This window comes from Ictalurus punctatus, chromosome 22 (assembly GCF_001660625.3).
Source record: "Ictalurus punctatus breed USDA103 chromosome 22, Coco_2.0, whole genome shotgun sequence".
NCBI lineage: Eukaryota > Metazoa > Chordata > Actinopteri > Siluriformes > Ictaluridae > Ictalurus > Ictalurus punctatus.
This window is the reverse complement of record NC_030437.2, coordinates 12744761-12769690: the sequence shown is the minus strand read 5'-3', so window position 1 is coordinate 12769690 and position 24930 is coordinate 12744761. Positions and strand designations below refer to the sequence as shown.

General features: G+C 36.4%; 1 protein-coding gene across 5 annotated transcripts in view; it reads left to right on the top strand.

Annotated features, from left to right (window-relative positions):
- Nucleotides 1-24930, top strand: part of slc4a4a (solute carrier family 4 member 4a) — a 62403-nt gene that overhangs the window by 1376 nt on the left and 36097 nt on the right. For 3 of the 5 annotated variants that reach the window (XM_047149855.2, XM_053674563.1, XM_017452159.3), the window contains exons 3-5: nt 7700-7773; nt 15600-15746; nt 19841-19870. In XM_047149855.2, coding sequence (XP_047005811.1) covers nt 7700-7773; nt 15600-15746; nt 19841-19870 — 251 coding nt within the window. The remainder of the gene's footprint in view (nt 1-7699; nt 7774-15599; nt 15747-19840; nt 19871-24930) is intronic. The other 2 variants (XM_047149856.2, XM_017452160.3) reach the window with 1 other exon arrangement.

Here is a 24930-nt window from a genome sequence, read left to right as displayed (position 1 = left end):
CCTGGTGTAATATCGCAAGTCATTTGCAAACTCTATGATATAAAATTGTATGTATGTTGCATAAGCATGTACTTTCTCATGATTTGCTTTTAAGGTTTCTATACATCGACCAAAGAGATAGGGCACATAAGCCGGATAGTTCTTTTTTTTTTTTTTGCTTTTCTCGCCTCAAAGACAGCCCTTGAGATTTAGAACAAATTGCTGCTTAAAATCCTTAGACCTCGACTGCTATCCATATGACATGCTGAAGACGGCATTAGAATGAATTCACTGACTGAAAAAAGACGGCATTCTCTAAAAATATAGGTAGGTCTAGTGCTTACACTCTTATGCAACACTGATTTTAAATTAGTGTCCCCCGAAATAGTCGAACACTGAATAATTTACGTGACAGCTTTTAAGAGTGACCCCTTTTATTTCTGCAACAACCACCAAGTTTGCATTAATACATTACTCCTTAGATGAGCTGATTAAACTATCTTTTATTGATCTTTCAATTGTTCAAACCCTAAAACTTTTAAAAACATTTACATTTCAACTTCATTGATTTGGCAGATTGATTTTATCCATATGTGGCTTACTGTATCTGGAAAGTAGAATGTGAGACACATACACAAAGACATAACTAAGCTGAGAGCTAGTACTCAGGTGTGTTACAAACACGCGCACACACACACACACAAACAGACAGACAGAGTCCAGACATAGGAACTGGAGTGAGTAGTAGCAGTCATGAATGTAATAAATGTGACACTGTTCATGTACATTCAGGTTTAATGTAATGTAATGCACTGTACATACTGTATGTGTGTATTTCTGTGATCAGTGACGTGCTTGTTTTGTTTATTTTACCCCCGAGGTTCTCGGTGGCTTAGAGAAATTGTTTGGCTGTGTTTCAGTGCTGTGAGCACAAACATTAACATGAGGTGACATGTCATATTCAGCAGGATTATAGAATACTGTTATTAAGCACCAGTGTACATGTTGGAGCACATTTGCAGTGGGAATGTTGCTGCAGAACTCTCGCTTGTTTTTTCCCGGTTTGTTCCATAGATGGCAATGGAGTTTTGAGGGAGGCAGAATACTAGAGAGGGCCAGTACAAACATCTGAGTATTTATAGCATGATGGAGGTGTAATAAGTACATGGGAACCTTCATACTAGTGCATGTTCACTGTAAAAAAAATTAAGTTAAATAAGGAAACTTGCTGCACTGCTTGTTTGAGTTTACTCAACTTCACTTCACTTAGTTTTAAACCTTGAGTGGAGTAAACTCCAAAAAGCTGTGCAGCAAGTTACCTTGAAATTTTAAGTTGTCAATTTAAAAAAAAATTTTTTTACAGTGTGTGCGGGGGCATAGATAATAATAATGATATTTAATGAGATAATAAATGTTATTATTCAATCAAACTGCGTCACAACAGGGTTGGTCAGTGTTATAAAAGTACTGACAATACCTAGAACACCTACCTACAATATTCTAGGAAACCATCTTGTGATGTCATGTGTTGTAATCTTGATATACCCTTACAGGGTTAGACTGAATCAGCATGGGCCTAGATAACATTTTAAGCCAGCATTCATTGACTCATTTGTTTCTGCTGTTCCAGACACATCTGCCTACATATTTTTAATTTCATAAATGCAGACCTGTGCAATATGAACAAAAGCATACATTTATGAAGTTTTATCTGTAACGTGTTCGAATTCGCAAATTTTTCTGGCGAGCTGAGTCGGTTTGTCGAAACAGCAATTTGGAAATTTTGCTGTTTATATGTAAACAGATATTCCATAGTAATAGACTTTCTGTGCAATTTCGCTGACTCAGGAGAAATGTGTATGCATGTGGCTCACCCATGCTTTGTGGTTAAGACTCTCTCTCTCTCTCTCTCTCTCTCTCTCTCTCTCGCTCTGTCTCTCTCTCTTTGTCTGTCACTCTCTCGCTGTCTCTCTCTATAACTCTCTCTGTCTCTGTGTCTCTCTCTCTGTCTCTCTCTCTTTGTCTCTCTCTCTCTGTCTCTCTCTCTCTGTCTCTCTTATCCCCTTCCTTCTCCTCTTACATGCACAGTGCTTACAGAAGCATGAGTGAGACTGATATTCCTCACTTGCATAACTACATGCATTTCAGTAATTTGAATGTACTTACTGAATAATGCTTTTTATGATGATCTAGGAGTTTCACACTCAGGGGATAAATATTATGTAACATTATTGGAGTTATTGTATGTTATTGGAGTTATTGTATGTAATTATTAACAAAATGTTATTACATACAGTCCCCTCTGAAAATATTGGAACAGCAAGGCCAATTCTACTGTTTTTGTCCACTAATCGTAGGGTTGGCGGTTGGATTCCTGGCCCACATGCAGAAGTGTCCTTGGGCAAGACACTGAACCCCAAGTTGCTCCCGGTGGCAGGCTATTGCCTTGCATGTGAGTGTGTGTGTGAATCGATGAATGAGTGTTAAGCGCTTAAAATGCGCTAAAGTTAAAATGCGCTATATAAGGGGGGCGGCCGTGGATCAGGTGGTAGAGCGGGTTGCCCACTAATCGTAGGGTTGGCAGTTCGATTCCCGGCCCGCATGACTCCACATACCGAAGTGTCCTTGGGCAAGACACTGAACCCCAAGTTGCTCCCGATGGCAAGTTAGTGCCTTGCAGCTCTGCTACCATTGGTGTGTGAGTGTGTGTGTGAATGGGTGAATGAGACATGGTGTAAAGCGCTTTGGATAAAAGCGCTATATAAGTGCGCCATTTATAAGTGCAGACCATTTACTATAAACCAATATGAAAACCAGAGAGCTATCTATTTCAAAGTCCATTTTGAAGCTGAGAAAATAGGGAACATCTATCAGAGCACAAGCAATGGGCATGACCAATACAACAATTTGGAATGTCCTGAAAAAAATAAAGGAATCACTGGTATACTAACAACCAGGTATGGAACGGGTCAGCCAAGAAAAACAACAACAGTTCATGACAGAAACATTGTAAGAGCTGTGAAGAAAAAACCTAAAACAACAGGATGTGACATCACCAACAACCTCCACAGGGCAGGGGTGAAGGTATCACAATCCAACATTTGAAGAAGATTTCAAGTGCAGAAATATATTTGTGCCATGCCACAAAATGCAAACCGCAAACCACTCGTCAGCAGGAAGAATCGGAAAGAAACTTCAGCTTTATGACCTGATGGTGTTGTTGATGGAGACACAAGAACAAATTGCTCTAAATGCATTTTTTGAGTTTGGCTGATTGCATCTGGAAGAGATAAGAGACACATGTCTCAGTGGCCCAAGCACTGCTATCAGATCAACCAGATCCATCCTTCCTGACTATGGTGATTATTTTAATTTGTACTTATGTTGGTGAAAACATATGATCACAGTTTATGTTGCCAGATAATCTGTTGTTGATTTTTTTTTTCAAGTATGATTTTCTTATGAAAAAGAAAAGCAAACTGGGTTAAAATAACTAGGCCCATGCTGATTCAGTCGAACAATATAATGATATATCAATATCACATGACATCATAAGATGTTTTCCAAGAATATTGTAAGTCGGTATTCTAGGTATTTTCTAGGTATTCTGGGTATTGCCAGTACTTTTATAACACTGACCAACCCTGTTGTTAGATAAAGTTCTTGGATAAAGTTAATTTTTATGCAGCTTTACTGTCCCTTACTTGTTACATACTTAGATACAAACTTAAATACACAAATATTGCATCTATGTGTCATGACACAGCCCATTATGATTTTATTCAGTTTTACGATATCCAGTGAAATTGAACATATCATATGAATATTGATAGGCAGCATGTGTGAGCAGTGCTTCTTGGGAGTGTCCCATCCACAATACAGCAAGAGGACAGCTATTGTTTGACATACCAATTTTTAAGTCAACATTGCATGTAAGCAAAATGTTTGTAGAAGGCAGTCCATTTGTTTTGAGGTGAGAGTTTTAGCAAGGCTTGTGAAGCCGCTAACAAACCTGCTGCTTTGGCTGAAAAATACCTTCTAGAGAAAGTGTAAACTGCCAGGACCTGTCATTAGGTCCAGGGTTACATTCCTCACTCTTGTAACTGCAGCTTTTCAGTTAGTTTGCCTGTAGTTACTGAATACTTCATACTAGTTACTGAATAATGTGTTTTAAAAATAAAAACTCAGTAATAAGCTGGACGTTTAACTGCCTGCCTCTTAGCTAACATCATCTTTGCTCTTTTGAATAACAGTCCAATGTTTATATAAGGATTGTGATCAATTTAGCTAAACATAACAACCGAGCTAGCAACATTTGTAACTAGGTGACTAGCTATGTTAGCTCGTGCGTCACTTACTCTGTTCAGGCCTACTGTCTATTGTAAGATAAATGGCTACCAATTGCAAGTGAACAAATGCCACATACATTAAAAAGTGCTCTAGACTTCTGTAATTTTTTAAATATTAAAACATTAAGTTTTGAAGCTCAATAATTTGCACATAATGTGCTGCACCTACTTCTTTCTCATTAATTTAATTCTCTTTTTTAAAGGTGGTTTAACTGCAATTTTTTGAAGATTTACTATAAATGCAAATGTTATTTTATGAGCTTTGGGCAAACAGGTGAGCATGGGGAATTTTGCTTCTACTGCAGAAATGTATAATGCCAAAAAAACAACCTCAATTAATTATACAGTATCTCACAAAAGTGAATACACCCCTCACATTTTTGTAAATATTTGATGATATCTTTTCATGTGACAACACTGAAGAAATGACACTTTGCTACAATGTAAAGTAGTGAGTGTACAGCTTGTGTAACAGTGTAAATTTGCTGTCCCCTCAAAATAACTCAACATGCAGCCATTAATGTCTAAACCGCTGGCAACAAAAGTGAGTACACCATTAAGTGAAAATGTCCATATTGGGCCCAAAGTGTCAATATTTTGTGTGGCCACTATTATTTTCCAGCACTGCCTTAACCCTCTTGGGCGTGGAGTTCACCAAAGCATCACAGGTAGCCACCGGAGTCCTCTTCAGATGTTAGAGACCTTGTGCTCCTCCACCTTCCGTTTGCGGATGCCCCACAGATGCTCAGTAGGGTTTAGGTCTGGAGACATGCTTGGCCAGTCCATCACCTTCACCCTCAGCTTCTTTAGCAAGGCAGTGATCATCTTGGAGGTGTGTTTGGGGTCGTTATCATGCTGGAATACTGCATACTGATCATGCTCTGCTTCAGTATGTCACAGTACATGTTGGCATTCATGGTTCCCTCAATGAACTGTAGCTCCCCAGTGCCGGCAGCACTCATGCAGCCCCAGACCATGACACTCCCACCACCATGCTTGACTGTAGGCAAGACACACTTGTCTTTGTACTACTCACCTGGTTGCCGCCACACACGCTTGACACCATCTGAACCAAATAAGTTTATCTTGGTCTCATCAGACCACAGGACATGGTTCCAGTAATCCATGTCCTTAGTCTGCTTGTCTTCTGCAAACAGTTTGCTGAAGACAAGCAGACTAAGGACATGGATTACTGGAACCATGTCCTGTGGTTCCAGTAAATGTGTATACATACATATACATTTATATATGTACATGTATATATCTGTCCTATATATATGTAATCTATATATATGTATAGATTACATATATATAGGACAGATATATACATGTACATATATAAATGTATATGTATGTATACACATACATATATACATGTCCTATATATATATATGGATATATTATATCTGTTACATATATATATATATATATATATATATATATATATATATATATATATATATATATATATATATATATATATATATATAACAGATATAATCAAATATTTACAAATATGTGAGGGGTGTACTCACTTTTGTGAAATACTGTATGTACTGTATGCATAAGATTAACTCTTTTTTGCAAAAAAAAAGTTATATTTTGTTGAAAGATAACAAATGAAGGATAACAACCAAGGCAGCAATTTGAAATCTATTGTGTATATAAACGTTCACAGTAGCAATTGCTGCAATGGAAGTTCACAATATCTATAAACAGAATTTGCATTGCAACACTTTTTATCTGCTTCTCCAAAATGATCTACGAAAGTGACATTGAAACACATCTACTCATATGTACATCATATAAGAGTGTTGCAAATCTCAGTTTCAGTGTGCCAAACTACTCTTTGTTTAACACTGGATTCATGTCATGTCTGTGTTTTTTGGTGTTTGGACTCCTTTTATCTTACACTTAAGAATGTTTCACAGTTTTGTGTGTCAGATCCTGCAAAAAAGCAGCAAACCATTGAACTTAAGCTGTTTGGTGTGTCTATAGCTGCTTCACAAAAATAGGGTTAATGCAAGGACATTTATATGCAGATTGACCATTTAAGCTTAAATAGGGATTTGTAAATGGCCTCATAAGTACTTTTCAGAAAGCGTGTTGGATGAACTCTCTGAAGACGTGAGCACATCGTTGAGGGAAAGTTCTTCGAGTGGTTTAAACGATCCAGGAGATTAGGTTCGGAGATGTTCAGGGTTTACTGAACTTCATTACTATTGGACTTCTTGGAGTCCAATTATGTCAATTCTTACAGAGTAATGTGAAAAGCACTTTATTATTGTGGTATTTACCTTTAAGTATATTATTCACTAACTACAGTAAAAGTAGTAGGAAGAACATGTTGTTATATGAGTGATGAATGCAAGTCTGTGAGTTTAAGGGGTTAAGAGGTGATCTAATAATCTTGTTGAATATTATAAATATTTATACCCGAGCACTGTTGAATTCTTGGTTTAGAAGATTTATAATTTTCTGTGACAGCACGGCTCTGACGGTAGTTCCAGCTGTAATGTAAATGATATTCGTAATTAATGTGCTTGTAATACAGTCCTAAGGAATATTTTATTACATAACATTAACTGTAATTACAAATAGTTCAAAGGTGTGATCTGTTGCTCATTAATAAATTCAAAATTGCAATCATTGACAAGTCACTGTGGTGCAAGAGGAATAGCACTCTTTGGGCTGTTATATTTATAGTTACAGGAAAATAATCCACACTTACCTTCCTCTTACTAACACAGGCCACACAGGTTTTTGTTCTTTGCTTAACCTCCTTCATTTTAATTGAATGAGATATTATTTAGTAAAGCACATATATTACATGTCTGCTATACGTATTAAAAGAAACTCTGAAACAGGAAATAACTTTACTTTAGAGCTCTATATTATACCCCCAAAACAAGCTCACCTAATCCTCATAGAGCAGATGATTGCACGCTAACCATGTGCCGACCCACCTGTCTATGTGTTAGGATGTGTACTGTATGTGCTTATTTAGGTCAGAGGAAGTTTCCCTCTATGCAACATGTGAGTCTAAGCTTGCTTAGTGTGTTTTCTGACCACGTGGAACCTTGCGACTCATCAAAGTCAATTAGCATCTAACAGGGACTCTCAGCCTGCCCCCATCGAATGGATTATGCTCCCATGACCTACCAGAGTACCTTCCCCCCTGCTATCTCCCTTTCATCTAGATCTAGGTCCAAAGCTAGAACTGACACTCTTATTAGTGATAGCTGCTAACCTGGGAACATGGCTGGCCTTAGCGGTAACATGTTACAGGTACACCAGCCGAGGGGCTACGGCTCAATGCTGTCCCTAGAAGAAAAATGCGAGCAATCTTTCTTCCTCTTCTACTATTACAGGATGGAGGACGAGGCCGTGTTGGACAGAGGGGCGTCCTTTCTCAAACATGTGTGTGATGAGGAGGAAGTCGAAGGTAAGATCTTTCATGGTTTTTTTTTTTTTTACTTTCAGAATGTTCAAATTCAATACATAAGATGGCCATTAAAACTTTGGGTCCTTGCTTATTGGCCCAGTCTTTAATTTTAAACATTAGGCAAAAAGGTATCACATGGTATTGTATGTACTTCACTAACGGTCTGCTAATATAACATAAATTTTTGGCTAAGACCCAGAGTCTGCTTTTCTATAGCTCTGTAATTTAAATAATGGTACTGAAATTATAACGTCAGTTTCAAAAACTTCTCTTTTTTTGTTGCCATAGTATAATGTTACACCCAAACTTTTGCAGGATTCTCTGAATTAGTAATAGGGCAAGCAAGTTTTTTCATTTGCTCAATGTGAACAGAATGAACATTTTTACAATCAGATTTTTAGACTTTTTAAAATGCATTTGGGTAGATGTATAGCTTTTAATTCAGTTTACATTTCATTTAGACATCGGTAGTATTTAGTAGTTTGGTGTAAGAGATATATCCCAGATGCTAGTGTTTGGTAAAAATGTAGTTATTGGAATACATTTTAAGACCCAACAGCAAGAGAGTATCAAGTCAAGTCAAGTGGGTTTTTATTGTCATTCCTCTATATAACTTGTATACACTTGAATGAAATGATGTATCTTCAGGACCATGGTGCAACATAGAACAGTACGCAAGTGCAGATACACAACAGTGTGAGACGAGCGTAAAACAATTAATACACAGAACAAAACAGTAAATGCACAGGACAATAGATACACAGAACATGGACTGTAAACTATAAACATGGACTGTAAACTGTAGGCTATTGTGTATTATGTAGCAGCACAAGTATAGCAGCAATACTGGCAGCAAAAACCAGTTCCAGAATAGAAAGTGACAATTACAATATTTCACAATAAACTGAAAACTGTGTGAGCAACAAACACATTTTAATGTGGTCTTAGATTTCGTTATATATGAATATGTGGGATGTCTCACATTTTTAGCACTGAAGTTATAGTAACAGCCACAAATACAGAAAAATCTGTACTTTGTTATCTTCTTGTCAATAAGCTGTTAGCTGACCTTCAGAGCAAACAATCTTTGGTTTCTCCTTGTATTTAAATTATTTCTACTCTAAGACTTAAGCTATACTGAATGAACGTTGTTGTTTCTAAAGCATGCGGATTGTTCACATGAACTTATTATTATTATTATTATTATTATTATTATTATTCATGCATATGGGACAGATACTGTTCACTTACAAATTTTCAATCAAGGTATCTGTATGAAAATGTAATAAAGCTATAAGGCTTGTAATGTGAACATCGCCATTAATACTGCATCATTAAGAGAAAGGAGAGTTGCCTCCACACACCATATCATAACTTTAAGCTATGTAAAAGACCAGTTAGCTGCTAGCAATAGCATTCTACAGAAATGTTTCTTACAGCTATATCCACTGATGTTTACAGTGCATTATCAGCCACCGAGGCTACACTGTAGTAACACTCTTGAGATGTCAGTGAGTTTTGATAGTTAAACTAGATTTGAGGGCTTGGGATGTAAAAATGATGACCTTCTGTTAAGAAAACACTTAGCTTAAGTACTTTGTCAGTAAACACAAGGTCGCCTTGACATTTCGGTCAAATTTATTTTCATTTGAAACCAATTCTTAAGGACATTATCATATGAGTACGGAATGCTGTAATATGCTGAGTTTAGTATGTATATCCAAGATTTTTCTCTTCACTATGCTTACATTTTTACAGCTGGGATATTTCCTTTCACCACTGACTGAACTCTCACACAACCCCTCCCTGCTTCCTTTTGCCAGAGGATACTGAGTGTTCCCAGGTTGTGGAACTAAATCATTTTTGGTGGACATTTCCTATACCACTTAACTCTCAAGTATACTCCAGTGTGAGTTCATGTGTTAAAGTTTTAAAGCTGAAGGACTGCATTACATTTAGTACAATACGCAGGAATTTATGAAACATTAACGAGACAGCACATTCTCATTCATGAGAATTTACATGTACAACATAAATTAAAATGTACAAATGGTTAGGAAGCTGGTCAACACTGTGCTATTCTTATGACTTCATAAATATGCACTGTCTGTGTGGAGTTTCTGCGCATGTTCTCCTGGTCCTCTGGTTGCCTCCCACTTCCCAAAAGCATGCTGGCATGTGAACTGGTTGTGCTAAATTCCCAAGAGGTGTGAAATGAGGGGGTGAATGTTTGTTCATGGTGTCCTTCAGTGGACTGGCATTCCCACTCTCAGTCTTCATTCCTAACCAGGTTAAAGCAGATACTGGCGATGAATAAATGAATGAAAAAACGTAATATAGTATTTTCTCAAACTGAATTAAAATTGAGTTGTAATTAAAAACCTAGAATATTTATAAATATGTTAAAATGTTAAAACGAGGCTATATGTACCTTTTTGCATTCTGGTAGTGATGGGTTGTAGTAAAAATATATTACCATAATGCTTGAAAGTTGAAGATTGCAAAAGGCCAGGCAATGTTTTTTTCAATCCTCAGCTATCGAAGTTTAGTGAACATGTTCTTGGCTGTCAGGAATGGAACCCGATGAGGTCTTCTGCTGTTGTAGCTCATCCACTTCAAGGATTGATGTCTTGTGCATTCTGAGATGCTTTTCTGCTCACCACGGTTGTAAAGAGTGGTTATTTTTAATTCAATTCAATTCATTTTTTTATTTATATAGCACTTTTAACAATGGACATTGCCACAAAGCAGCCTTATAGATATCCAGATATAGTTATAGGTTTAGATTTGTTAGATTTATACGAGTTACCATAGCCGACCTGTCAGGCTGTATCTCAAGGCATTTCCACCTACAGAACTGCTGAAATGCTGAACCGTGCCCAGGCCAAGTTGGTTCAGCTGGACTCATTTAGTATGATCGCTAACCATGGCCGAGCATGGATCTTGAAACATGCGACTGTTCAATTCGAGAATATTTGGGTTTATAGCGGGTCTGGTTCTTACCGTATTGATGAACGGGAATTGTAGTCGGCGAGTAAAGCGGCAAATTCCTAAAGCTGCCTCCGTAAAAATCTTCTGATACATGCAGCACGATTAAGTGTAAATTGCCGCACTGCATAAGTGATAAATCTATTGGGCAATTAGGCATGTGAGAGGGCCATGTGTCACCGTGCTCCAAGCGATTCCATTGTGCTGTGCGAGAGTGCTTTTATTCCAGTTTTGTTCAAAACAAAAATGTGCATTGTAATAACGTAAGCGTACTCAGGCCTGGAACATTAAGTGCAATGTGAGTGCAGGCCAGCGGGGGAGTGGGGAGGGGGGACAATTTTGCTTGGGCATGGTAAAAGGCAACTGGGCCTAGTGTAAGTACATCATGACAATAATGTGGAAAAGTGAAGTGATTGGTAAAAGAAAATGAATATTAACATCCAGTTAGCTATTGGTGGATGATGTGGAAGTACTGAGGGTACTATTAGAAAGGTGTGTTGTGACATAATTTATTGTATATTGAAATTATATCATTATATCACCCAACTCTACTTTGTGACTGTATTAGCATGCTGGAAAAGTGTGTAGCTTGTGGAACCCCATGTCCTAGCAGTTCTGTTATTTGTGGAAACAAAAGGTGTTGAGCTCTGGAAGCCCACAGCATTTGGCCAGACTCAGGCTATTAAGTTTCTCCACTGACAGTCTGTGTGCGTGTGTGCCAATTTAATTCACGCTGCTTTCTATGGGTTTGCCCAAAAGGACAGGAAGTCTTGTACAAAGCCACCTTCCACCCTCCCTGTTTCTTCCGTTACCTTTTTCGCATTCACTCCCTTTTCCTTATTTTACTCACTCCCCATCAATGTGATTTTCCCCCTCCCTTCCTACTTCTTGCTTTTTTTTCCCTCACTATCTTTCTCATTCAATGGCTGGCGCCTTTACATGTCTACTTTAATCGTTTTGTTTAATCATTAAGCACGTGCTTAGAACTGTTTCATATTTAACTAACGGTGGATGTTTTCCCATTGCATTTAATTCAAATTTCATTTACGGCCTGAATGTAAACTGAAAATGCTCAAATGTAGCTTTTGGGGAAAAAAAACCCCAAGGTTTGAAACATTCGACATTCAAAAACATTAAACATCAATATAAATTCAGGGAGTACTTTTCTTTTCATAACAGTATTCTCATTGGAGGCAAGAGCATGAACCCTGTGAACCTTTTCTTAATAACAAAGCTAGCAGAGCTGTAAAAAACAAAGTTTATAATTTATTTGCTGATTTATCTGCATTGCTAATTGTTTAGATTAGAATTTCTGTCCCAGCACAGTTAATATTAGTTAGCTAATAAACAATTGATCAAATCTAGTTGATAATCAGTGTCTCAGATCTAATCATTTACCCATCATAAGTTGAAAAAGACTTCCAATGCATTGAGAAATTTGGTAGCTTTGCAGAATTATATGGGGTTAATGAACTAGGTGGATTTTCCTTAGTTTGCATTGAAATAGCTTTTTAATATGTGGCGGCGAATGTCTTCCTGGCTATTTTTGTCAGCTTTGGATTTTTAACATATTTGTAGCAGTTTGTTTCACAACATGGCTGGCACTTAATATTGAATAGGTAAGTGAGTGGTAATAAAAAGGCATTTCTGTTATTTACTATGTATAATGGACTTTAGTACATTACTGTACAGCAGTAAATGTTTGCACAATTTAGTAATAACTTAATATGCAGCACTTAATAAGTTGTACTTGGTGAATATTTTGCAAGTTGAATGTGTAAATACTTAGTAACTAAAGTAATAATACCTGACATTTTGTGCTAATAAGTAGCATAATACTGGTAAGTAATACCAAACTGTTTCATTAAATATATGCATTGCTGACTGAAAAGACTAGGTAGAGCAAGACAATTTTAATAGTGTGTGTAAATCTATAACATTATTTGATATTTACCTGTAAGTAAGTGGCTACTGTAATGTTCAAACATGGTTCTTAACTTTTTCAACTTGCTTGTAAGAACTATGTATTTCCATAATCAAAGTATTGCATTGTATCACCAAGTACACATATGTAAAAAAAGTTCACGATAGTTACTTGAATATTCAACATTCATTGAATGTACTAGACATTATTAGCTAATAATAGCTAACTGTATGGATTAGTTTTCTACCAATATGCTGGCTTTTCATCAAAATGATCTTACAGCATTGATGCAAGTTTGTAAAAAGAACTTACAAGCTCAAATGTTTTATGCCTTAACATGGAAAGGCAGTCCAACATGGAAGGGCAGTGAAGCAACTGCACTTTACATGACTTATCAGTTATGTTTTCACACATTGTATTGTGATTTTAAACCTTGCCAAAGAAAAGGTCACAGGCCAGCTCTGTCCAAAAATAGCATAAAATCATTGTACTTGGTGTATATTTTGCATGTGTAAGTATGTACAATGTGAAAAGAAAATACGTAATATTAGTTCGTGCTAATATAATAGTGGTAAGTATTACCAAGCTGCTTTAGTAAATACATGCATATCTTCTTAAAAAGTGTCAGTAAGTACAAAACAAATGTAATAATGCTTGTAAATGTATAAAATGAGTTGATATTCACCTGCAAGTAAACGGCTGTTGATGATGTCAAGTTCAAACATTGTTCTTAGCAGTATGTGCTAAGTGTATTGTTACTTTGAGCTTTCATTTTATTTGTATAATTCTAATGTATTTACTTCATACTTTTTTTTATATTTAACCTTGTATTTTGCACTTTACCTTTGATGATTCTTTATTTACATTCTGCAACCTCAAAACAATTAAATATTCTTCCAGGATCAATAAAGTTTATCTTATCTTAATCTTTTTTACAGAGGGTAGTTCATAAATGAGGCTGAAGGTTCAATTATTTCAGTTCAGTTGATCATCAGCATTTAGTAAAACAAAGTTAAATGAAATCATGCTAGTGGTAGTGGACTAATTTTTAGTCATTAGCTGATGCAGAATGATTTAGTTATATTTACACATGTAACATACAATTACAATTACATCATGTAACATTTACATCATGTATCTTACTTCATTTCATACTTTGCTAACATTACTCAGCATGTAACTTCATGGCTAAATAATGTTAGTTTAGGGGAAGCTTAGGTTAAAAGCTTTACTTAAAATCTTTATTTATTATTGATTTGTTCAATCAGCTTTGGAATGAAAGTTGAACAAGGACGCCAGTAAGATATCACAATAAGCTGTGATAAAGTTTCAGTCACAAGCTTTATTTCACTTCTGACCTGGTTTATTTAATGACATGAACACTGTTTACTGCAGTACATTACAATACACATTACAATGCACATTACAATACACAATGGTTCCTTGTTCACTACAGCTACCTCGGTATAATTGTAATAGATGTTTCTTCAAATTAGTAACTTTCTATCAGGAACACAACCAAAAAATACTTTGTGTCATTTAAGATAAAGCCTTGGTTTAACATAGTCTGGGGAATAATATTTGCTTATGTGCGTGATAAATGTTTCCAGTGTGTGGAGGCCGACATGATAAATAATCTGTTGCGTGCATGATGACAAGAACTCTCCGGAAGGAGTATGTTTTAATAAAAGATAATCAGTGCGTCCTAGCTTTTCTAAAGGTCAAATAGTCATCAAATCATCTTGTTCTGATCTGCTTGCCAAAACAGAGTGACAAGTGTGTCGTGAGTGTGCCGCTGTATGTACTCAAAGGGTACAAACAGGACTTAAAAGAAGGAACGTGCCTCGATGAGAAGAACCTAAACACTGGAAGTTCACCACTACCTGCTAAAGCTTGATGTCCTCTCCACAGTCAAAATATTTGCTTAGACGGTCAGCCAGAGGCCCTTTTTGTGAGGATGTCTTCGTGAATGATGAAGCCATTTCCTGTATATGTTTTGTGAAGGAAGTAGTTGGCATTTATTTACATCCATACTTTGGTCAGAACACCAAATGGCTCTCCCAGTGGACCATGAGGAAACAATTGACACTCAGCTGCTGACCTCAAGGTCTCGTACGTCATTTCGTCTTTTAGAATTGGTTATCGTCATGATACAAGGCTGTAAACTGTTTTTGTTATATTATATGTGTTTTTTTTCATGCTGAGAACATCTGTGGAGCTCTGGAGCAGATCCTGCTGATCTGATCCTTGGCCAGTACTTTAAATTTGAAAGCTTCATTATGTATAGGGTAATATGGATGACATTTTATGTATTCAGTTCAGCGGGATAATTCAAAGCTCTCTATGTTTGTTAAGAAATGTTAATTGTGGTTTGTGCTATCCACGATGGATCCTTATGACCTGTTTGGATCAAAATGAACCAAAGAAGTTTTTCCTCCAAAATGCTTTGTTTACAATCGACGTCCTTTTGATCCCAATCACATGATTTCCGTCTCTTACTAAGACATATGGTTGAACTTCCATCAGGAAGAGCCATGTTTTTCGTTATATAAATGATACACCAAACAAAAGAACGCAAAATAGATGTGGAACATTAATAAAAAGGTAATAATGAAAGTAAGATATGTGTACATAAAACCACCTTTTACAATTGTACGGCTTGGGACAATAGGACATACAGTATATTACTGACGGTTAGAGTAAGTGTACATGGACTCTGTGGCATGGTGTCTCTTCTCAAATGGCCTGAAACTATTTTCTCAAGAATACTGTCAAAATAAGATTTTAACTGGTAGAGAGCAACATGTGCAGTGTGATGCTTGTTCTACTGTTTAACAGATATTTTTGTGATCCCTTGCTTTTGGCAAAGTTAACTGAACCCTAAGGCTTATTTTCCTCCTCATGTCTCTCACAGGCCACCACACCATCTACATTGGCGTGCATGTACCTAAGAGCTACAGACGACGGAGACGCCATCGCCGGCGCACCAGCCACAAGGAGAGGAAGGAAAAGGTGACGGAGCACACAGAGGAGATGAGCAGCAGCATCCTCAACCCGATCGGTAAGTTCTGGTCACATTAGCACTCAGTTCACTTCTCACACACACTCACACACACAGTTGTGTAGCACAATAATGTTAATGTCACCCATCATGTTATATCTCATAGAGGTCATTTTTGGGATTCATCAGTCTCATTATTTCTCCATTTTCAATACTATTTCAATATTGGAGCTCAATGTACTGACCAATGCTCAATAATGATCTGATACTGATGTCCTAAATGACAAAGTGTGCACATGTCTGTTGCCATGGTATGCAGAATATTTATTTAAATATTTTCTTTAAACTCATTTAAATGTATAGTTATTTAAACAATTTAAAAAAACCCTCATGGGAACAAGATTAATGTCTTGACAAGATCAAAACGGCCACGTATTCTTTTTTATTACAAGGACATTTGGTCACCAAAAAAGAGGTACATACCTATATGAGTGCACACACACACACACACACACACACACACACACACACACACACACACACACACACACACACAAACAAACACACTACGACACAAATCATCTTCAGATTGCTCAGTAAGCACTGTCAGCTCACATCAGCACCTAGTTCTCCTATAGTTAAGTGCTCTCTCGCTTTTAAACACACACACACACACACACACACACACACAGAGCGCATTCACAAATCACTCAGTAAGAGCTGTCAGCTCATAGTGTCAGTGTCTATAGGACACTGCTGACTGCTAGTCAGAGCCAATATCCAGTCTGTATATCAGAGTGTTGGAATAAACAGCTGTAAGTAATGGCCTATTCTAACTGGGCTCTAATTGCCTGATGTGAGTCACAGCGTGAAGTCTGAATGTGTGTGTGTGTGTGTGTGTGTGTGTGTGTGTGTGTGTGTGTGTGTGTGGAGAGAGAGCGGGAGAGAGCAGGAGAGTTGACGAGGCATTTCTGTCATTACGATCAAAACATGGTAATGATGGCTCTAGGGGATAAAGGATGAGGAGGAGAGAGGAGATAAGAGGGGGGGGGGGGGGGATGAACATGATAGAAATAGAAGGAGACAGAGAGAAAGAGGAAGCATCAGTCAAATATTTGAAAGTCATCAGCAGTTTTAGAAAGGACTGTAGATGGAAATATTACTCTGTTCCTCACTCATCTATCTAAGGGGTTTGCTTGAGATCTAGTAAGGTGCTACAGGGGGTGGGTGATATAACAAAATGTCAGATTACAATTCGCGAAGGCATTTCTACCATACACGATATTTAGAATGATATACAGTATATAGGTTTCTCAGAAACTGCCAGCAATGCAGTAGTGTTGCATTAAAAAAAAAATCATAAAACAGTCCGTACAGGATTTTGCAGTTTTTTTGCGATTCTTGAGGCTAAAATGCTTGATTGCTGAGTTTTTTTCAATCCAGAAAACTATTTGAATTGGAAAAATTGCAATTGCATGAAATTGTTTCGCACGGTCTTTCACAGTGATGTTTGTCTGTCATCACTGTGGACAAGACTTGTCACTCAAGTTCAACGCACGCGAATTGAAGAGGGCTTTGGCAGAATGCGTGTTGTGATGATGTCACTTGACGTGCCTTGGCCCAAATCTGCAGAAAATTATTCATTGATTTATTTAATGTCCACAAAATGATATATATAATTTAAAATTATTTATAAAAATAGCAGTTTTATTCAGTAAAATGAAAAACATATTTAACACTGAAAAAGTTAAATTTGTTTTTAACGTTTAACCGTTTTTAATTATTAGAACATATCAGCTGCATCCAGTCGAAAAAAGATTATACAATTTTTTACAGTATCTTCAGTATCTCAGACAAGTGTGTTGTGATGGAATTTATCATGACATCAATATTTTATCGTCATATTGCCCAGTCTTCTGCCTCAGCCCTGTGTGCACGGAGTTGGCGTGTTCTCTCTGTGCTTCGAGGGTTTCCTCAGTGTACTCCAGTTTCCTCCCCCACTCCAAAGACATCTTGTAGTCTGATTGGCATTTCTAAATTGTCCGTAGTAGGGTGTCCCTTGCCTTGTGCCCAAATCCTCTGGGATAGGCTCAGGCTTTCTGCGACCCTGTGTAGGATAAGCGGTATGGAAAATGGATGGATGGATGGAGCTCCCAGGCCTAGGTGCTATGTTCTGTATGTCTCTGAGTTCACCAGGACTCTGGTATGTGTGTCCATGCGAGTGATTTTTGCTAGGAAAATGATAATGTAACAGAGAAGATCAGCACAAACAGAGCAGTAACAATGGGCTGGATTCTTGCCACTGATCCTCTGTGGTATAAAGCCTCTGTGTACACAGTTGAACTTTTGTCTTTAGATGGATTGCTTCCTGATTGTTATCTGCAATCCGGATGCTTGTTTGTGATTATCAACCATTTCCTATTAAAAGCCATGACAAAATAAGTAGTAAATCTGCCTAAACTGGGAATAGTGTGTAGTTGGTGCTTCTTGAAAGCATTGTAGGATACAGGAGAGTTTAAAAGATGTCCGTTTTAATTTGACTTCTGGGTTTTTGTAAGTGTTGCAAGTTAGAAATGCCCTCATGTCCTCAGTCCATCCCAATTCTACTCGTTTTATTCCCCATCCTGGTTATGGTATGCTGTTACCAGTGTTATATTTTGCTATTGCAAAATGGCAAGAGGTCACACTGGGGAAGTCTGAACCTCAGATGCAATTTGAATCGTAGAAATTACTAACTGAAATGACAAGAATAATAAAAAATGAAAGAAATAAAAACAAAAAACTACTATTGTAAAGTACAGAGAAAGTCTTTCTTTTCTAAGATATTGAATAGGAGTTAAACCTTTAAAAATGATATAAATTTTGTTTTTGTAAGAGTCTGGAGAATAATGTCAGTGGATTTAGCTAGTATAACAATGAACTAAGAATATTGTTTAGAATTGGTATTTGTGTGATGACTGATACTAGATGCAACTTTTATGCATAAAGATTTGTTATATTTTGGTCAATTTACAGTACTGTGCAAAGTCTTAGGCACCCTATTTTTTTTAAGTACAAACTTTGTTATATATTTATATTTTTATGACTTCTACATGATCGAGTCAGTACAAAAACATTTCCAAACATTCGTTTTCCAGCACAAAATTAAATGTTACAGTAAAATTTTGTTTGTCATTAAAGAAAGCAGCATATTACATAAGAGACCACTTTTCAGACAAAAAAACACAATGAAGCTGCTGGGTTTTGCTGCAATAATAAGAAGCGACAGAAGAACTGTGGCTGGTTCTGCAAGATACCCAATAAAACTTTGTTTAACTGACTACTGTTCACTGATCTTTATAGTATTTTTTAAAATGTAGAAACATTTAACTTTATTATTTTTGAAGTCATTTTTGCACTACAGCATTTCTTTGCATGTGCATAAGACTTTTACACAGTACTGTATATCGATTTTTTTTTATTACAGTTGGTTTACTATTATTTTGTAAGCTCTGCATACACAAAAATTAACCAAAGACAAGCTGCCCTTTGGGTGGTCCTGATTCCAATAAGAAGTCACACACATTTGCTGTTGTTCTAAGCACAAAAGGAAAACCTTCTGAATTCATTCTTTTTCTTTCCTTTAAGAAAAGGCTGCTATTGTAACTGAGTCCCAGTAGAGGATTTATATGTATCCAATAACATAAGCAGGTATCACTGAAAGCTGTTCATGGTGTGGGAAAATCCTCTGGTCTGAGACCAACACATTCCACTGAAAAGCAGGATTTCAAGAGATGTCAACAGGATTCATGTACTGACATAGTACGTAGATCCTTCAGTGCTAAGTAGCATATCGGGCGTCAGTTTCTCTCCGGCGTTGTCAGTGTTTCGGCATCGTCTCATGCGATATTCAATGACCAGAAATTCATGTAGGAACTTTTTAACATTTTTATGAATCATTTTGTTACCTTTTTCTACCTTCATCACAGAATATCAGACGTTCTGCTTAGTGTTTTAACTTAAATCGTTTCCACTGTTCATGAACATGTCAATGATATTGACAGCTGAACTTTAAAATAAACAGATTTCTGCTCCTGGGGAAGATTTTAACACATGTAGTCATTTTTACATGTAAAATTTTGTATATGTGTGTGTGTGTTTTCTTTTAATTATAGATAGCGCATGGGGGAGCAGTTCTTTCCCAGGTAAGCTCAGTTTTATTTATATAGAGGAAAAAAAAGCGAAATTATTAAACCTTCTCCACAAGAGACATATAATTATTTATGCCTGTCACATTCATTATATATTCACCTAATCTCGCTTATTTAAGTCGATCAGGATTATCTAATGGAATCATGATTCTTATAATGTATATTTTCCATATGAATTTACAGTAAACAGTTGGTAAACGCTAGATTTATTTTGATTTGCTTCTGTTTCTAAGCAAATAGCTCAGCCTATTTGGATAATTTATTATTTCAAACATTATTCTCAGTCTCTGTTTTGAAACTATTTTACATAATAGTTGCTATAGTACATCGTTTGTTGATTTTCCTGATGTTCTGACATTTTGACAGACGGTATCCGATTACTAACCTGATTGATTACACGTATGGCTATTTTGCTATGGCAAGCAATTATTCAACAACGTGCTCAAACCATAACATAAATAACACTTAGTTAGCAAGGTTTTAGACATTTTTAGGCAGATGAACCAGAGTGTTTGTTAAACGTAGCCAACAAAGTCTTGCAGGAAAAAATGATGAGTTGTGGCCATGGCATTTTTTTTGGACAGTTTGCCCCCACATAGCTGAAGCATTTTCTTCCTCTTTAAACACAGTGACTTTTCCAACAATAACCATTTTTAAATTTAGTAATGAATGGCATGTCATGTTTTGTAATTCTTTATAGTTAGATTTAATGTTATGGAACATACACAAGACAATATATTTCCTGTTATCACTTACATTATAACAACTGCAAACAGTTCTCTCATTAGTCTCTATTCTCTCTTCTCTCTCTCTTCTCTTTCTCTCTCTTCTCTCTCGTCTCTTTCTTCTCCTCTCACTTTCTCTCTCTTCTCTCTCGTTCTCTCTCTCCTCTCTCTCTCTCTCTCTCTCTCTCTCTCTCTTCTCTCTCTCTCACTTGTTGTGGTACAGTAGATCATGTTTCATCTCTATTCTAAAACTCACAAAAATGAGATAACTTACTATAGCTTTATTATAAAAAAGGATTTCTTAAGCTATATTGTAAACATTTAATCACATAATTACATGAGGACATTATTTTTAAATGAGTCAAATTTCACAATAACATAACCACAAGCTAGTAAAATAAGATTCAAGTTCATTGACCATTGAAGAAAGTAGTTTAGAAACCATGGCTCATGTTACTAGGGTGAGGTTTGTGAGCCGTAGTAATAAGCTCTAATTGCTTTGTAAAATAACTCCAGGATATATGTGGTGTGCTGTGATATTGTATTTATGGTGCTGGTGCATCTTATTTTTTGTGCAGTTACAACATAAAGTGCACAAAGTACAGTATGAGGCTGTTGCATACAGTTTAAGCACAAATCAGCAGTGTGAGCTAACATTAATGTTAATTAACCATTAACAAGCATCCCTCAATAATCAGAGGATGAAGTCTGACATATACAAGGCTCTGGTTTATATGGGGATAAAGATTAACCAGTCAGTGTGATGCAGAACTCTGTATTTCACAGAAAGTGTTGACATATATTTAGTCAGTTTAACATCATAATGTTGTGCAATAAATGTAAGCTTTCCTTCAATGTTGCTCAAGACACTTGTGACCTAAAGCCAGCTGCAGAATGGAGTGAGAGCTGAGATTCATGAAAACATGAAAACCATAGCACTTTTGTCCTTTTTTCTGTTTTCACAGTTTCCCTTCAGTCATTTTGTTGCTTTTCCACTTTGATGCATCGAATAATAATATAATAGTTAATAGCATAAAAGCCGCTGGATCAAGTTGTCTTATATGTGCCCAAGTTTTGTGTAGTCTTGCTTTTGTTTAAAGTGTGTCACTGGCATTTAGCCCGAGTTAATCCTCTTTAAAGCAGTCCATACTTCTAACCACAGGTTGTAATTAGATAATCTTACCTTCTTCCGCATCCTACAGCTGCTCCATTGTGTACCGTGTCTGGCTAGAAGGACAGAATGCCTCAGTATCTCAAACACAGACTACATTTTAAAATGTTCTCTTTATCTAAAATGGTTCAGAACAGGAAGATTAACCAGGTCACAGGCCTAATTTAGTCATAACCTGTACTAAACTTTATACTTTAGAACTTTACTGTTACTATGGTGGTGTCTGATAGTTAATTATATATGTATATTAGCATTGGTAAATCTACTTAATTATTTATTCTGTGAAAGAGAGTTGAGATAATAAAGGATTTGACGTTATTAGAGCTTTCACTTGGATTTTATTTTGGTGAATTATTCCAAGTACTTGCTGCACAGGATGCACACAATGGGGACTGCTGTTATAGGTAAATCATTAACTACAGGGTTGTGTCATGATCCCAAAGTGGATTATTCCTCTTATACCACAGCAGTTTGTCAATGTTAACTTTATTTATTTATTAAAGAATGGCACATTGTACTCTTGCATCTCTTACGTTTAATGTTGTGGAAACTCCACGAAACAAATTTGTTCCTGTTATCACTTATGCTATAGTAGCTATAAACAGTCACCGTCTCACCAGGCTCTTATTTTCCTTCTCGAAGTTAATAAGACAAAACACGCAGCGTGTCTTGTTACAGAGAAAAAGCTAAAGACTTTTTGAAGACCTTTCCCTTGTTTGCATTTAGTGACACCCACAAAACTCCATAAAAGCTTAAGTGCACAGAAAGCTGGGACGCCGAACCGAGCAATGAGGGCAAAGGCTGAAAAACAGAAGTAGAAGATATTTTGACCCGACCTGTATGATGATAAAATTGAAAGTAGAATTATTTTGACATTTCTATTGCAATAAAAATATTTAATAATATGTCATATGAATAATAAGCGGACTCTAAATCTTCCATCAGCTAGACAGACCGGTCTGCCCTATGTTTATAGGACTGCATTTCTTTTATCATATTTGAATGATTAGTTTTACTTGTCTGAATTTATGAGTTTGTGTTGGCTCGCTTTCCTTCTTTATTTCCTTTTTTTTGTAAATATACTTTAATTAATGCCAGTAATATCAAATAACTGGTTTTCACAAAATGTTCCTGATGGTACTCTTAGTTTCTGATGTAGTGAGCTAGCATGAGGATGAGACTCCAGAGCTCTTCTATAAGTTGCTCTGGATAAGGGCGTCTGCTAAATGCTGTAAAAGTAAGAAACATAAGAAATCTTTACATTTAAACTCAGTAATGTAATCCAGATATAAAAGTGCAGTAGTCCATGCATTAGTTCGTCTTATGTGTAAATGTGCACACGCTCAGGAACACAAGTAGGATGTGAACGTTGTTCTGAATTTTGGGGATTTTCATGAATACCAAATTTCTTTGTGTAAATGCTCGTACGAATGATTTCTTATCTAGCGTGATGAATGAGGCCCATTTTAGCGAAATACCAAACAATAGAAACAATAATGCATTAGAATGTGCATTCATAATATTAGATGGCTTTGATGATTTACCCGGTTCATTGAATAACTGATTAAAATTTCACACAACCTGCTGTAGCATTATTGTTTATTATTTCTTTAGGTAATTTGGATGTAAATAATGTTGATGTGAGATTATTTTGACTGCATTTACTGCGACATTACAAGCCGAAACTTAAACCGATAAATGAATTTACAAGACTAGAAATTGGATTCATTTTTATTTTATGTTGTGAAAGGGGTTCTGAAGGAAGTGGCCAAAGTCACTATTAATGAGAGGAATATATTTGGGTACACCCAAAAGGAGAACATTCTGGCCTGGTAACTGTAGCATGACCAACCAAGCAATTGTGGTTCATTTTAAGAGCAAGGCCTCGCATTAACACCCTAGCGTTGGGGAATTTTATTGCACTATTTCATGCAGACTTTGAGTATTTACCATTGTTAGGAAGCAGTAAGCAGTAGCTGGGTGGGCATGAGCTGAAAGAACAATTGCCAGTCTCAATGCAGTGCCATTGTGCCGCAAACAAAAGACAAAAGCCACTGATCATAGGCATGTGACACCTCAAATGTGTTTTCTGTTCTTTCCTTTTCCATCGTACACACAGAACTTAAAAACACAGATCTAAAAAACCAATGAGGCTGTTGGTGGTATATTCATCTGGACATATTATATGTAAACCAGAAAGGCCAGGACAGGACTGATAGTCTAATAGTAATTACATTCCTGTACAATCTGATAAACTAAGTAGAGCTGGACTGTAGCTAGGTTTTACTGATACAGATTCATTTGTCTCATGAATGTTACTTCTAAAAATGTGATCAAATCTCTGCAGCTTTGTTGTCAGTATCAAACTCCAAAATTATTACAAGTATTAAAAATCATCTAGATATTTTTTATTTAAGATGTTTTATCTCATGTGTTAAAGCATTCTGGGGTACAAATTTGTTTTATGTGAACCTAAACTTGGAAAACAAAATGTCATACTTGTTATTGAGATATTATGCTAAAATATTTTCCCAGTTGTAATTCTAAAGTAGTTCTTTGCTTTTTTTTTTTACCCCCTGAAATTTTTTATGTGTACGCATCAGCAGAACATCAGAATGAGTAAAGATCAGTTTTACACCTTGGGTTTTGGTTCCTAGACTCCCTAAAACCATCTTTCTTGTACAAAAAAGCTTGAAGTAATTTAAACTCTAGACTTCAATGCTGAAATCTTAACAATGCGGTGTGTTTGCTATTACTGTTTTCTTTTTCTTTTTTTTGTTCATTTTACTCCTCACAGGGAAAACAGTGAATGTAGAGCACTGAATTGAATTTCAAGTCCTCTTTGTGTCATGATATGTAGCTAATCACATGCTTCCAGGCAGCTTGTGTTGCCAAATAAGATACAATGCCAGTGTCCTTGTCCTATTTATTTCCAACCAGGAGATGTACAGTGTTTTAACAGACAGCTGGAACAGGGTTTTCAACATGGAGATCATTTCCAAACACCTAGACGTCCTGTTATCTTTTATTTGCAATGCTCGCTTGTTTATTTATGTAGGGTTTATCCATGGTTAGACTCCACATCAGGATTATAAATATATATATATATATATATATATATATATATATATATATATATATATATATATATATATATA